The following is an 11,367-nucleotide window of genomic DNA, read 5'->3' as shown; positions in this document are numbered from 1 at the left end:
AGGTTGTTGACATCTTCACGGCTCTTCGAATTTTTCAAATCCAAGCTTCACGTTCGTTCAAATCTGACGCTCATCTTGCGGGCGAATGTTTTAGATATTTGTCTTCTTACCATTAGGTATCTTTCCATTTATTACTATTTCCATATTCTTATAATTTATTTGATTATAAATAGAGAACTTTCACACATCATTTACGTGTGGTGGAATTAAGCAAACATTCTCAGTATTTCTACGTGTTGGCTAAGGTCGAGCTAGACAATCCTGTTTAGGTTTTCTTTGGTCAGTATTTCTACGTGTTGACTAAGGTCGAGCTAGACAATTCTGATCAGGGTCAAGTCATAAGCGGGTGACTCCATTTTCAAAAGAACGGGTTTTTTAAAGAATTTTTTTTTTAATTTCAAATATTTTGTTAATATAGAATGGGATTCAAATTCAAATTAAGATTTTTCTATGGGATTCAAATTCAAATTAAGATTTTTCTAACATTGAATTCTAATAGTATTTTCCAAGGCAAGAAGTGAATTCCAAATTGTCATATGATATTTTTTGTTCTTACTTTTAAAACTTCGATTAATCTCTCATTTAACTGTAATTAGAAAAAACAGTAAAAATAATCTTTAGAACAAAAAGTGAATTTGAACCTTTTTAATTTAAACTATAATTCAATGAAATTAAAATTCTGAAACTAATTAATTTAATACTTAAATTAAAAATCTCATCCAAAACTAAAATAAATAAATAAATAAATAAATTAGTTTGTTGGGCCAAGGTAAATTACCACTATCAACCATAACTATTTTCTACCAGACAAAGGTCTAATATGACAAATTTCTCAAAATCTTCATTTTATTAAAGGACTTGTCCACAGTGCCTCATTTTTTTCATTGTTTATATTAAATTAAATTAAATTAAATTAAATATTGTTTTGTTCATATTTTCGAAAAAAAAAAAACTTTATTACTGCATCAAAGTTTCTATTTTAACGGAGATTTTCTATTAAATCATTGAGTTAAAAGAACTTTTCATTAATAGACGCGTTTAAAATTTGAAGAGAAGCTTTTGAAATAAAATTTGTGGAGCTGATAGACTAATTTTATTTGTTTTAATGATAAAAATAATAATGAAGGGTAGAGAAAATTTGTGACGATTTGTTTTAATGATAAAAATAATAATGTAGGGTAGAGGAAATTTGCGACGTAATTACGACGACTATAAGGTACCAAAATTTAGTGTAAGATTAGGTAACTTTTTTAGAAAATCTATCACATTTTTTTTTTTTTTTTTTTTTGCTTTAAGATGTTCTTAAGATTTTGTATGATTTTTGTATAATTAATTATTGATATGAAAACAACATATTATTTAAATTTATATAAACCCTTCAAGAAACCAAAGAATGAGGCAACATCTGAGTCTTTCCCAAATGGCCAATTCTAACACTCTCCCTCTGTATCAAAAAGTGGCCGTTAAAAGAAGAGTCCACAGAGCATTGGATATTACCATCTTGTCCCTCCTGGTTTTGCTCCTTACCTATCGTCTCTTCTTCCTCCACACCCATGGCTTCTCTTGGCTTCAAGCCACTGCCTTCCTCTCCGAGTCCTGGTTCACTTTCACCTGGCTCCTCCTCGTCGCCACCCGTTGGAACTTCTTCAACTACAAGACCTACCCCGACCGCCTCCTCAAAAGGTAAATCTATTGAGAATTGTTGGAAAGGAGTCCTTCATGTTGAATGATGAAAGTCCCACGTCGGTTAATTTATGGAATGATCATGAATTTATAATCAAAGAATACTCTCTCCATTAGCATGAGCTCTTTTGGGAAGAGCTTATGTTCAAAGTGGACAATATCATACCATTGTGGAGAGTCGTGTTCGTCTAACATGGTATCAAAGTCATGTCCTAAACTTAGTCGTGCCAATAGATTGGTAAATTCTCAAATATCGAACAAAGGACTCCAAAAGATAAGGAGTCTAGCCTCCTCGAAGGCAGTAAAAAATGACTAACACTCCAAAGGAGTCGAGCCTCTATTAAGGGGAGGTGTACTTTGTTCGAAGGAAGATGTTGAATGATGAAAGTCCCACATCGGCTAATTTAGGGAATGATCATGGATCTATAATCAAAGAATACTATTTTCATTGGTATGAAGCCTTTTGGAGAAGCCCGAAGCAAACCCATGAGAGCTTATGCTCAAAGTGGACAATATCATACCATTGTGGAGAATCGTGTTCGTCTAACGCTGCATTCACTAATTTAGAGAATAATTTTGAATTTATAAGTAAGGAATAATATCATACAATTATGGAGGGTCGTGATGAAAAAAATAATGCAGGGTGGAGGAGCTTCCTCCAATAGACATATTCGTGACGACGGCGGATGCAGCGCTAGAGCCACCGATAATCACCGTCAACACGGTGCTATCTTTGTTGGCAGTTGATTATCCCGCCGACAAATTGACTTGTTACGTCTCCAATGACGGCGGTTCTCCGGTCATCTTCTACGCCCTCTCTGAAGCTTTGAATTTCGCGAAGATTTGGGTTCCTTTTTGCAAGAAGAACCATGTTCAAGTTAGAGCTCCATTTCGATACTTTTACAATAACAAAGACGATTATTTAGTCGCCGGAGACTCGCCGGAGTTCCGCCATGAGTGGACGAAAATGAAGGTACCAAACTTTCGTCTAAGATAACGTTTTTTTTCTAATGTTTGGTCATTATTATTTGCTTGTTTATATGAGAAGGATGAATACGAGAAGCTCAGCCAGAGAATTGGGCAAGCTGCCCTGCGTGACCTGACCGGAGAGCTGCCCCACTTTTCCAATGTAACATCCAATAACCACCCTCCAATTATTAAGGTATCTCTTTATAAATCATAATTTTTATCCCTAATTAATTAATTTTATCTCTAATTTTGTTAAATTTTAGAAAATATTTAATATTTTTATTGCACGTTTAAGAATAAGTACATGTCAAATATGGATGAATAATGTTATACCTGTTTAATAACGGCAGGTGATATGGGAGAACAAAGAGGCAGGTATTGATGGATTGCCTCATTTAATTTACGTGTCGAGAGAAAAGAAACCCGAACATCAACATCATTATAAGGCTGGAGCTATGAACGTTTTGGTACTTTTTTTCACCCGCTTTTAAACTATATTGTATTATATTAAATATTTATGTGACAAATATTATTTTTATCTTATGATCGTGTTGTTTGTATTTAACGTGCAGACAAGGGTATCTGGATTGATGACGAATGCTCCTTATATATTAAACGTGGATTGTGATATGTTTGTGAATAATCCCGAAATTCTGTTACATGGAATGTGTCTTCTTCGAGACGCAATAATTGACAAAGAGTATGCTTTTGTTCAATTTCCTCAAAACTTCTACGATGGACTTAAGGACGATCCCTATGGAAACCAATTTCATGTTTTGATGGAGGTAGATTATTATGTGCATTTTTTTTAAAGCTATGTCATAATTAATTAATTATTTATGTATGTATTTATTTATTTTGTAGTTTATTATGGGTGGAACGAACGGACTTCAAGGACCGTGTTACATGGGGACGGGATGTATTCATCGACGAAAAATTTTATACGGTCAACCTCCCGATGGTAGGTAGTATGAGAATTTGAACTTCGATTTTTAAATTTTAATTTAATTTAATTTAATTTAATTTAATTTAATTTATAGGTGGAAGTAATTTTGAGGTTGAGTTACACAAGAGGTTTGGAAAATCAGAGAAATTGAAGATCTCGGCCGTTGATGCTTTGAGAAGGATTGCACATAATCCAAGCCGTCCATTATTGTCGGAGTCCCATTCCATAGAAGCATTGAAGGAAGTTGCTAGTTGTGATTATGAATACAATTCTTCTTGGGGTGCACAAGTATGCTTCCGAATGATCTCTTATCATCTTCTGCTCTTTTGGTTCTTAATTACTTTGGGTTTTGAGTTTATATCTTATATCGGTTGAAGAGGGAAACAAAGTATTCTTTGTAAGAGTGCGAAAACTTCTCGCTAGTTAATGCGTTTTGAAATTGTGAGGTTCACGACGATATGTAACGGGTCAAAGCGGACAATATTTATTAGGTGTGGGCTTGGACTGTTATAAATGGTATCAGAGAGGGCGAGGGTGTTGGCCCCCAAAGGGGGTGGATTGTGAGGTCTCACCTCGATGGGAGAGGAGAACGAAGCATTTCTTAGAAGGGTGTGGAAACCTCTTCCTAATAGATGCGTTTTAAACTGTGAGGTTGCTAGCGGTGGGTTTGAGTTGTTACACATATTTGAGCTAGACACCGGATGGTGTGTGTGATGTCTCACATTGATTGGGGAGGAGGACAAAACACAAGGATGTAGTTGTGTGGGTAAACCTTCCCCTAGCAGATGCGTTTTAAAGCCTTGAGGGGAAGCCCGAAAGGAAAGTCCAAAGAGGACAATATCTCCTAACAGTGGATCTGGACCGTTACAAATGGTATTAGAGCCAGACATCGGACGATGTGCCAACCTTCTCACTGTTTCTCGAAGGGGGTAGACACGAGATGGTGTGCAAGAAAGGATGCTGGGTTCCAAAGGGGTGGGTTTGTTAGGGGTCCTACGTCAATTGGAGAAAGAAACAAGTGCCGACGAGGACGCTGGGCCCGAAAGAGGATGGATTGTGATGTCCCACATTAGTTGGGGAAGAGAACAAAACACCCTTTATAAGGGTGTGGAAACCTTCCCCTAGTTGACGTGTTTTCTCCCCTTGAGGGGAAGTTTGAGAGGGAAAGCTCAAAGAGAACAATATTTGCTAGCGGTGGATCTAGACCGTTACAATGTGTTGGTGCTCTCCCTAGTAGATGCATTTTAAAACCGTGAGACTGAGCCCATTACATACGTAATGGGCCAAACATATAATATTTACTAGCGATAGACTCAATAGACTTTGACTTTACTGAATACGCACACTTTTGGTCGTCGATGTTTTGATGGTTTTGTGATCGTAGGTGGGTTGGCTATATGGAAGTGCAGCAGAGGACTTGTTAACTGGACTGAGAATACACCAAAAGGGATGGAAATCGGCTCTTGTTGTACCAAAGCCAAAGGCCTTTTTAGGGTGTGCCCCATCAGGAGGGCCAACCTCTTTAACACAGCAAAGGAGATGGGTTACAGGCCAACTTGAAGTTTTGTTCAGCACAAAAAGCCCCATTTTTGCTCTTATCTTTGGCAACCTCCAACTTAGGCAGTGCATGTTCTATCTTTGGCTATCACTTTGGGGCATACGCTCCGTTCCCGAGCTTCTCTATACTCTTCTTCCCGCTTATTGTCTCATCTCCGACTCTCGTTTCTTACCCAATGTAAGTTCGCTCAAATTTTTAGGTTCGGTGATTTATGATAAGGTTTTTTTCTTCTTTCATATTATATCCAAACTCAACGTAGGTACGAGAACTAGCTGCATGCATCCCCCTTTTACTCTTTGTGGTCTACAACGTGCAACAACTACTACAATACATGGAGACTGGGCAATCGTTTAGGGCTTGGTGGAACAACCAAAAAATGGGAAGAGTAAACACGATGTGCTCGTACTTATTTGGAGTTATAGGCATAGTGTTTAAGCTTTTAGGTTTATCAGAAACAACGTTTGAGGTAACAAAGAAGGGATTGTCTACTTCGAACGATGAAGATGAAGTAAAAGAAGATTTGGGTCGATTCACATTCGATGAGTCGCCGTTGTTCGTACCAGCCACGACAATTATGATGATACAACTGATGGCGCTTTCAATCGGTTTGTCGAGATCAATGGAGGCAAGAAGCTATGTTATTACCGAATTACCTATGGGGGAGATGATATGCAGTGTGTGGTTAGTTTTGTGCTTTTGGCCATTCTTGAAGGGAATGTTTGCAAAGGGAAGATTTGGAATTCCATGGCCAACCTTGTGCAAGTCCAGTGCTTTTACACTCTTGTTTGTGTTGTTCGCGTTAACGAAGAACGAGTGAGAGTTTAATTATTGGTTATTTACTATCGTTGTTTTATTTGAATTTTATTTGAAGAAAATACTAATTAATAGGCTCTATATTAATTATAAAAATTTATTTAAGCTCTTTAAAATTAAATTTAAACAAAAATTTAACTAATAATGTTAAAAAAAAAATTAATGTTCTCTTACAAAATTTTCTTCAATTTAGTGATTTAAGCAAAAAGAATTTATTGTGTATTTAATGAGAAAACTCATAATGTTACCATTTTAAGTTTCAACCATAGATTCTCAAATAATTAAAAAAAAAATTAATTATTATATCAAAATGTCAACAAATTTCCTCTATATCTAATCCAAAAGAAGAAAAGAAAAGGAATATATATATATATATATATATATAGATTTCGTATTTATCAAGCGCCCACCTTGAACCCCAAGAAAATGAATGGTCAATGCAAGTCAAATTTGCCAACTTTGAAAAGCCTATCATATAATATATTATTCTTAAATGCTTTTACTTTAAAGGATAATTTTTTAAACAATAAAATTATTAAAAAAATATAAGAATATGATTGATCTTCCGTCTCTACCAATGGATCAGTTCGAGACTTAACCAATTATTTTGCTAACAGACGTATTTGTGTGTTACAATTCAAGGAACTAATTCTCGACTCTAATATTCCTTATTCTAATTCAACGAACAACTAGATTCGGATAACAATTATTCTAACCCAACGAACATGTTAGTCATGTAAATTTCAGACTTTAGGATCAATGTTGGTGTATTGATATGATATATTAAATACATTTTAATAAAAAAATGTCAGATGCCGTTTAATAGTTTAAAAATAAATAAAATAAGTGTAATAATAAAGTAGTTTATTTTTTAAAGATTTGTTTTGTGTCTCCTCTTTTTTAAATACACTATATAAACCAACCCAATTGCCATGGAAAGAGAAGAGCAGAGTACTCTTTTCCTTCACAATGGTTGAACCCAACGCTCTGCCTCTGTACGAAAAAGCTGGAGTTCGTAGACCAGTACAGAGAGTATTGGATGTTACCATCTTCTTCCTCCTCCTTTTACTGCTCGCCTATCGCCTCCTCGTCCTCCATCGCCATGGATTCACTTGGCTTCACGCACTTGCCTTCCTCTGCGAGTGTTGGTTCACTTTCACTTGGGCTCTCCTTGTCAATGTCACATGGAATCCGGTTGATTACAAAACGTATCCAGAACGCCTCCTCAAACGGTAATTTATATACTTATTCTCCGGATTTTGGTAATTTTGTATCGGACCATTTCTTAGAAGTTCTGTTTGTCTGTTTGTGCTCAATGATTGGAAATACAGAGTCGAGGATCTTCCTCCGGTGGATGTATTTGTTACGACGGCGGATTCGGTGCTTGAGCCACCGATAATCACCGTTAACACGGTGCTGTCTTTGTTAGCCGTCGATTATCCGGCCAATAAACTGGCTATCTATGTTTCTGACGACGGTTGTTCTCCACTCACTTTCTATTCCCTCACTGAAGCCCTCAAGTTTGCTAAAACTTGGGTTCCTTTTTGTAAGAAGTATAAGGTTGAAGTTAGGGCTCCGTTTAGGTATTTTTCTAATGATTTAAGCTCCGATGGAACAGAGGAATTCCAGTGCGAGTGGAGGAGAGTTAAGGTAATAAGAACTTGAATGATATGCTTTAGAAAACATTGGGGATTTCGAGAGAGATTTTGACATCGTTTTGTCTTTACTGTTTGTATGATAAGGATGAGTACGAGAAGCTACGCCGAACTATCGAGGAACCAGCCAAAAATTTTGCTTCTCGCGAGCTTACGGGCGATTTGGCAGATTTCTCTAACGCGAACTCAAAAGATCACCCCCCTATAATCAAGGTACAACTTCTTAATTATAAATTATCCCATCCAGCAATTGTTAACCCTATGTTCTTCTTTTTTAGCTTATGTTCAACTAGGAGGTTGAGCTAATTAAATAATTGTTGACAGATAATGAACATTTGAACGTATCTCATTTGCAGGTAATTTGGGAGAACAAGGAAGGGCTCTGGGATGGATTGCCTCATTTGATTTATGTCTCGAGAGAGAAGAAACCCCAACATCCACATCATTACAAAGCTGGTGCAATGAATGCTTTGGTAATTTTCAAATCATTCCTTTTCTTAAATTCTCCATACATTCCTTTCTTAACGAGACTTGCAATGTATGTTTGATTTGCAGGCCAGAATTTCTGGATTGATGACCAACGCGCCGTATATGTTGAATGTAGATTGTGATATGTTTGTGAACAATCCTGCTGTTCTTTTACAAGGAATGTGTCTCTATCTAGACCCAATTATTGATAAAGAGTATGCATTTGTTCAGTTTCCCCAATGCTTTTACAATGGACTCAAGGATGATCCCTTTGGGAACCAATGGATTGTCATGATGGAGGTGACTAATAAACTTGCAATCTTTTGTACTTCACATTGTAGTATTCTTTGCCTGATGTTTACTATGTGTATTTTGTTTTGGCAGTTCACTTTTCGTGGAGCGGCAGGGATTCAAGGGCCTGGTTATATGGGAACAGGATGTATCCATAGACGAAAAGTCATGTATGGTCAATCCCCAGATGGTACAAATATCAGCGGTAATTACTACAGTCCACGATGCTTCTACTCAACATACTTGATTCATTTCATGTTTGATTACATAATTTATTTCCGTTCATTTTTCAGGTAAAGATCGTGACGATGAATTGCATAAAACATTTGGAAATTCGAAAGATTTTGTGAACTCAGCCGCTCATGCTCTGAGAAGCCTTACTGATTATCCACACGGCCTATCCAATTCTATCAAAACAGTAAACGAAGTTGCTACCTCTGACTATGAACGCGCTTCTTGTTGGGGTACCAAGGTTTGCTACTTCAATTATATACCTTTTTTGTCCCTTAATTCACGACTTGGGTTGTAGTTTTATCATAAAAAATAACTAGATTTAACTGTTTCTGTGTGGATTGCCCAAATTATGTGCCGAAAACTGTGTATCAGATAGACTTCGGATATTGAATGTTAGCTCTAGTTTATGTGAGCTTGACCATAGATATTCTACATTATAACATGTCTGAATTCTAAATGCAAATTTGAAGTTAATCGTGTCATATCACCTTGTTTGCTTCAATAATTGTTGATTGGTTCTTAGGTGGGTTGGCTATATGGATCGTTATTGGAGGATATGTTGACTGGGTCTGAGATCCATAAGAAAGGCTGGAAATCTGCCTACCTTACACCAACTCCACCAGCCTTCCTAGGATGCGCGCCCTCAGGCGGTCCAATTCCATTAAACCATCAGAAGAGAGCAATGACAGGACTACTTGAAATTTTATTCAGCAAAAGATGCCCCTTGTTCAGTGCTCTCTTTGGTAAGCTCCAATTCAGGCAACGTATGTACTCTGTGTGGATATGTCTTTGGGGCATTCGTTCTATCCCAGAGATTTGTTATGCTACTCTGCCAGCATTCTGTTTGATTGCCAACTCCCATTTCTTGCCCAAGGCAAGTATAGAATTCAACCTCTAAATCCCAAAACTTATTTTTATTTTGTAAAATCTTGTTAGTTTTTTGAAGAAACTGAACATAAAGGACATTGAATTTATGAATGTAGGTACAAGAACCAGTAGCATGCATCCCTATTCTTCTCTTTGTGTTTTACAATCTGCAGCAGCTGTTACAGTATTTGGAAACAGGCCAATCAGCAAGAGCCTGGTGGAATAACGAGAGAATGGCGAGGATAAACACAATCTGTGCTTCCTCGCTTGGAGCAGTGGCAGTCGTCCTCAAGCTATTAGGACTGTCAGAGACTGTGTTTGAAGTGACAAAAAAGGAATCGTCTTCCTCGAGTGATGACACAGACAGTTGTAGCTATGGGGACTTGGGTCGTTTCACATTCGATGAGTCCCCAGTGTTTGTACCTGGAACCACCATTTTGATTATTCAACTGGCAGCGCTTTCAGTCGCTTTATTAAGGATAAGGCAGCCCGTTGTGCAAGAGTTTGGGGTGGGGGAGGTGATGTGCTGTGTGTGGTTGATTTTGTGCTTCTGGTCGTTCTTGAAGGGGATGTTTGCAAAGGGAAAATATGGGCTTCCATGGCCCACCTTGCGCAAGTCCAGTGCTTTCGCATTCTTGTTTGTGTCCTTCTGTATTATGTCTACAAAGTGAGACGAATAAATGTTTGTCTGTTTAATTACTTGTAATCAAGGTAGAAACATTATGGATAATTTTGAAACATTATGGATAATTTCGAAATTATGTTCGTATCACTTCTATAACTACAAAATATGCGTGTTATCGTGAGAATCTGCATCGGTTGTAAAGGGCAACGAGGGTGGAAACCTCTTCCTATCAAGCGTACTTTAACACTATGAGATTGACCGTGATACATAACCGACCAAAATAGACAATATTTGCTAACAGTGGACTAAAGTTATTACAATTATTAAGCTAAGTCACTCTTGTTTGAGGACCAAGATGATTTTGTTGTTCTTAGTCTCTCTTCACACTTACACGTCATATGCTTGTGTGGATAGCTGCCCAGAGGTGTATGACATGATAAAGAATTGCGACTATGTCATTCTTAAGCTAATTAAGTCCGATTGAACATGTGACAAGCATCCATTGAACCCATAGCACCATTTATACGGTAATATGTCAATTCATCGAGTGAAATTTTTGTCTCACACGTAAATTACTATTGAGCATTTTACTTTAAAATTGTTCTATCAAGTAATAATTTAGTTTCTCGCAAATTTAATTTTTATATTTTTAAGTTGGTGAATAATATTATTGAGATTTAATAAAAGAATGTATTCCTAAACTATTAAAACTAAAATATTACCTAATAAAATTAAAATATAACTTGGATTGATTTATAACTAAATCCCCAAACTTTTTCACCATTGGATAATTTTTCAATGTAATTTAAAAAAAATAAAAATGAATTATTAAAGCATGCAGCACCCCGAAATTGAATCTAATGATTATTATTATTATTATTATTATTTTAATTCTTTATTTGGTGGGATCACTTCAAATTGAAGCAATAAGTACTCTCGATCTTCTATCATATGATGAGGGGTTGTAAGTTTTTATTTTATTTCTCTACAAAAACACCTCTCAAATGAATTTTATTAAATATTTATAAATTTATATTTATATCTGAAATTCATTCGTTTATAAGAATTATACGATTTAATTGATATAATTATTAGCTTGATTCAATAATAAATTAATTTTTTCTTCGACTAAATTTATAATTAACAATCGTTTAATCTAATTATACTATGCTGAATTACAAACATTAATTTTGCCATCCAAATAATCACAAAAAAAAAAAAAAAAAAAAAAAAAAAAAAAAAAAAAAAAAAAAAAAAA

General features: G+C 36.0%; 2 protein-coding genes across 2 annotated transcripts; both read left to right on the top strand.

The window, feature by feature from the left end:
* Window positions 1–1,420: 1,420 nt before the first annotated feature.
* LOC111448620 (cellulose synthase-like protein H1) lies at window positions 1,421–5,973 on the top strand. Its single transcript, XM_023088301.1, has 9 exons — window positions 1,421–1,683; window positions 2,326–2,656; window positions 2,732–2,845; window positions 3,003–3,119; window positions 3,225–3,437; window positions 3,517–3,613; window positions 3,693–3,886; window positions 4,983–5,333; window positions 5,416–5,973. Exons 1-9 carry the CDS (start codon window positions 1,421–1,423, stop codon window positions 5,971–5,973), a joined length of 2,238 nt encoding a protein of 745 aa, XP_022944069.1.
* A 933-nt stretch (window positions 5,974–6,906) lies between these two features.
* On the top strand, window positions 6,907–10,222 carry LOC111448396 (cellulose synthase-like protein H1). The gene is made up of 9 exons (XM_023087967.1): window positions 6,907–7,201; window positions 7,301–7,619; window positions 7,712–7,837; window positions 7,981–8,097; window positions 8,180–8,392; window positions 8,477–8,588; window positions 8,677–8,855; window positions 9,141–9,491; window positions 9,601–10,222. The coding sequence occupies exons 1-9, from the start codon at window positions 6,939–6,941 to the stop codon at window positions 10,153–10,155; spliced, it is 2,235 nt and encodes a 744-aa protein (XP_022943735.1). The 5' UTR covers window positions 6,907–6,938; the 3' UTR covers window positions 10,156–10,222.
* Window positions 10,223–11,367: the final 1,145 nt, after the last annotated feature.

This window comes from Cucurbita moschata, unplaced genomic scaffold (assembly GCF_002738365.1).
Source record: "Cucurbita moschata cultivar Rifu unplaced genomic scaffold, Cmos_1.0 Cmo_Scf00010, whole genome shotgun sequence".
Taxonomy (NCBI): Eukaryota; Viridiplantae; Streptophyta; class Magnoliopsida; order Cucurbitales; family Cucurbitaceae; genus Cucurbita; species Cucurbita moschata.
This window is presented reverse-complemented; position numbering and strand designations above follow the sequence as displayed.

Bases quoted from the DNA above. Each gene is read 5' to 3' on its own strand.
- LOC111448620 (XM_023088301.1), top strand. From the start codon at position 1,421: ATGGCCAATTCTAACACTCTCCCTCTGTATCAAAAAGTGGCCGTTAAA. The intron at 3,614-3,692 runs GTAGGTAGTATG...TTTAATTTATAG, and splicing joins ATACGGTCAACCTCCCGATG to GTGGAAGTAATTTTGAGGTT. The intron at 5,334-5,415 runs GTAAGTTCGCTC...AACTCAACGTAG, and splicing joins ACTCTCGTTTCTTACCCAAT to GTACGAGAACTAGCTGCATG.
- LOC111448396 (XM_023087967.1), top strand. From the start codon at position 6,939: ATGGTTGAACCCAACGCTCTGCCTCTGTACGAAAAAGCTGGAGTTCGT. The intron at 8,393-8,476 runs GTGACTAATAAA...TTGTTTTGGCAG, and splicing joins AATGGATTGTCATGATGGAG to TTCACTTTTCGTGGAGCGGC. The intron at 9,492-9,600 runs GCAAGTATAGAA...TTATGAATGTAG, and splicing joins ACTCCCATTTCTTGCCCAAG to GTACAAGAACCAGTAGCATG.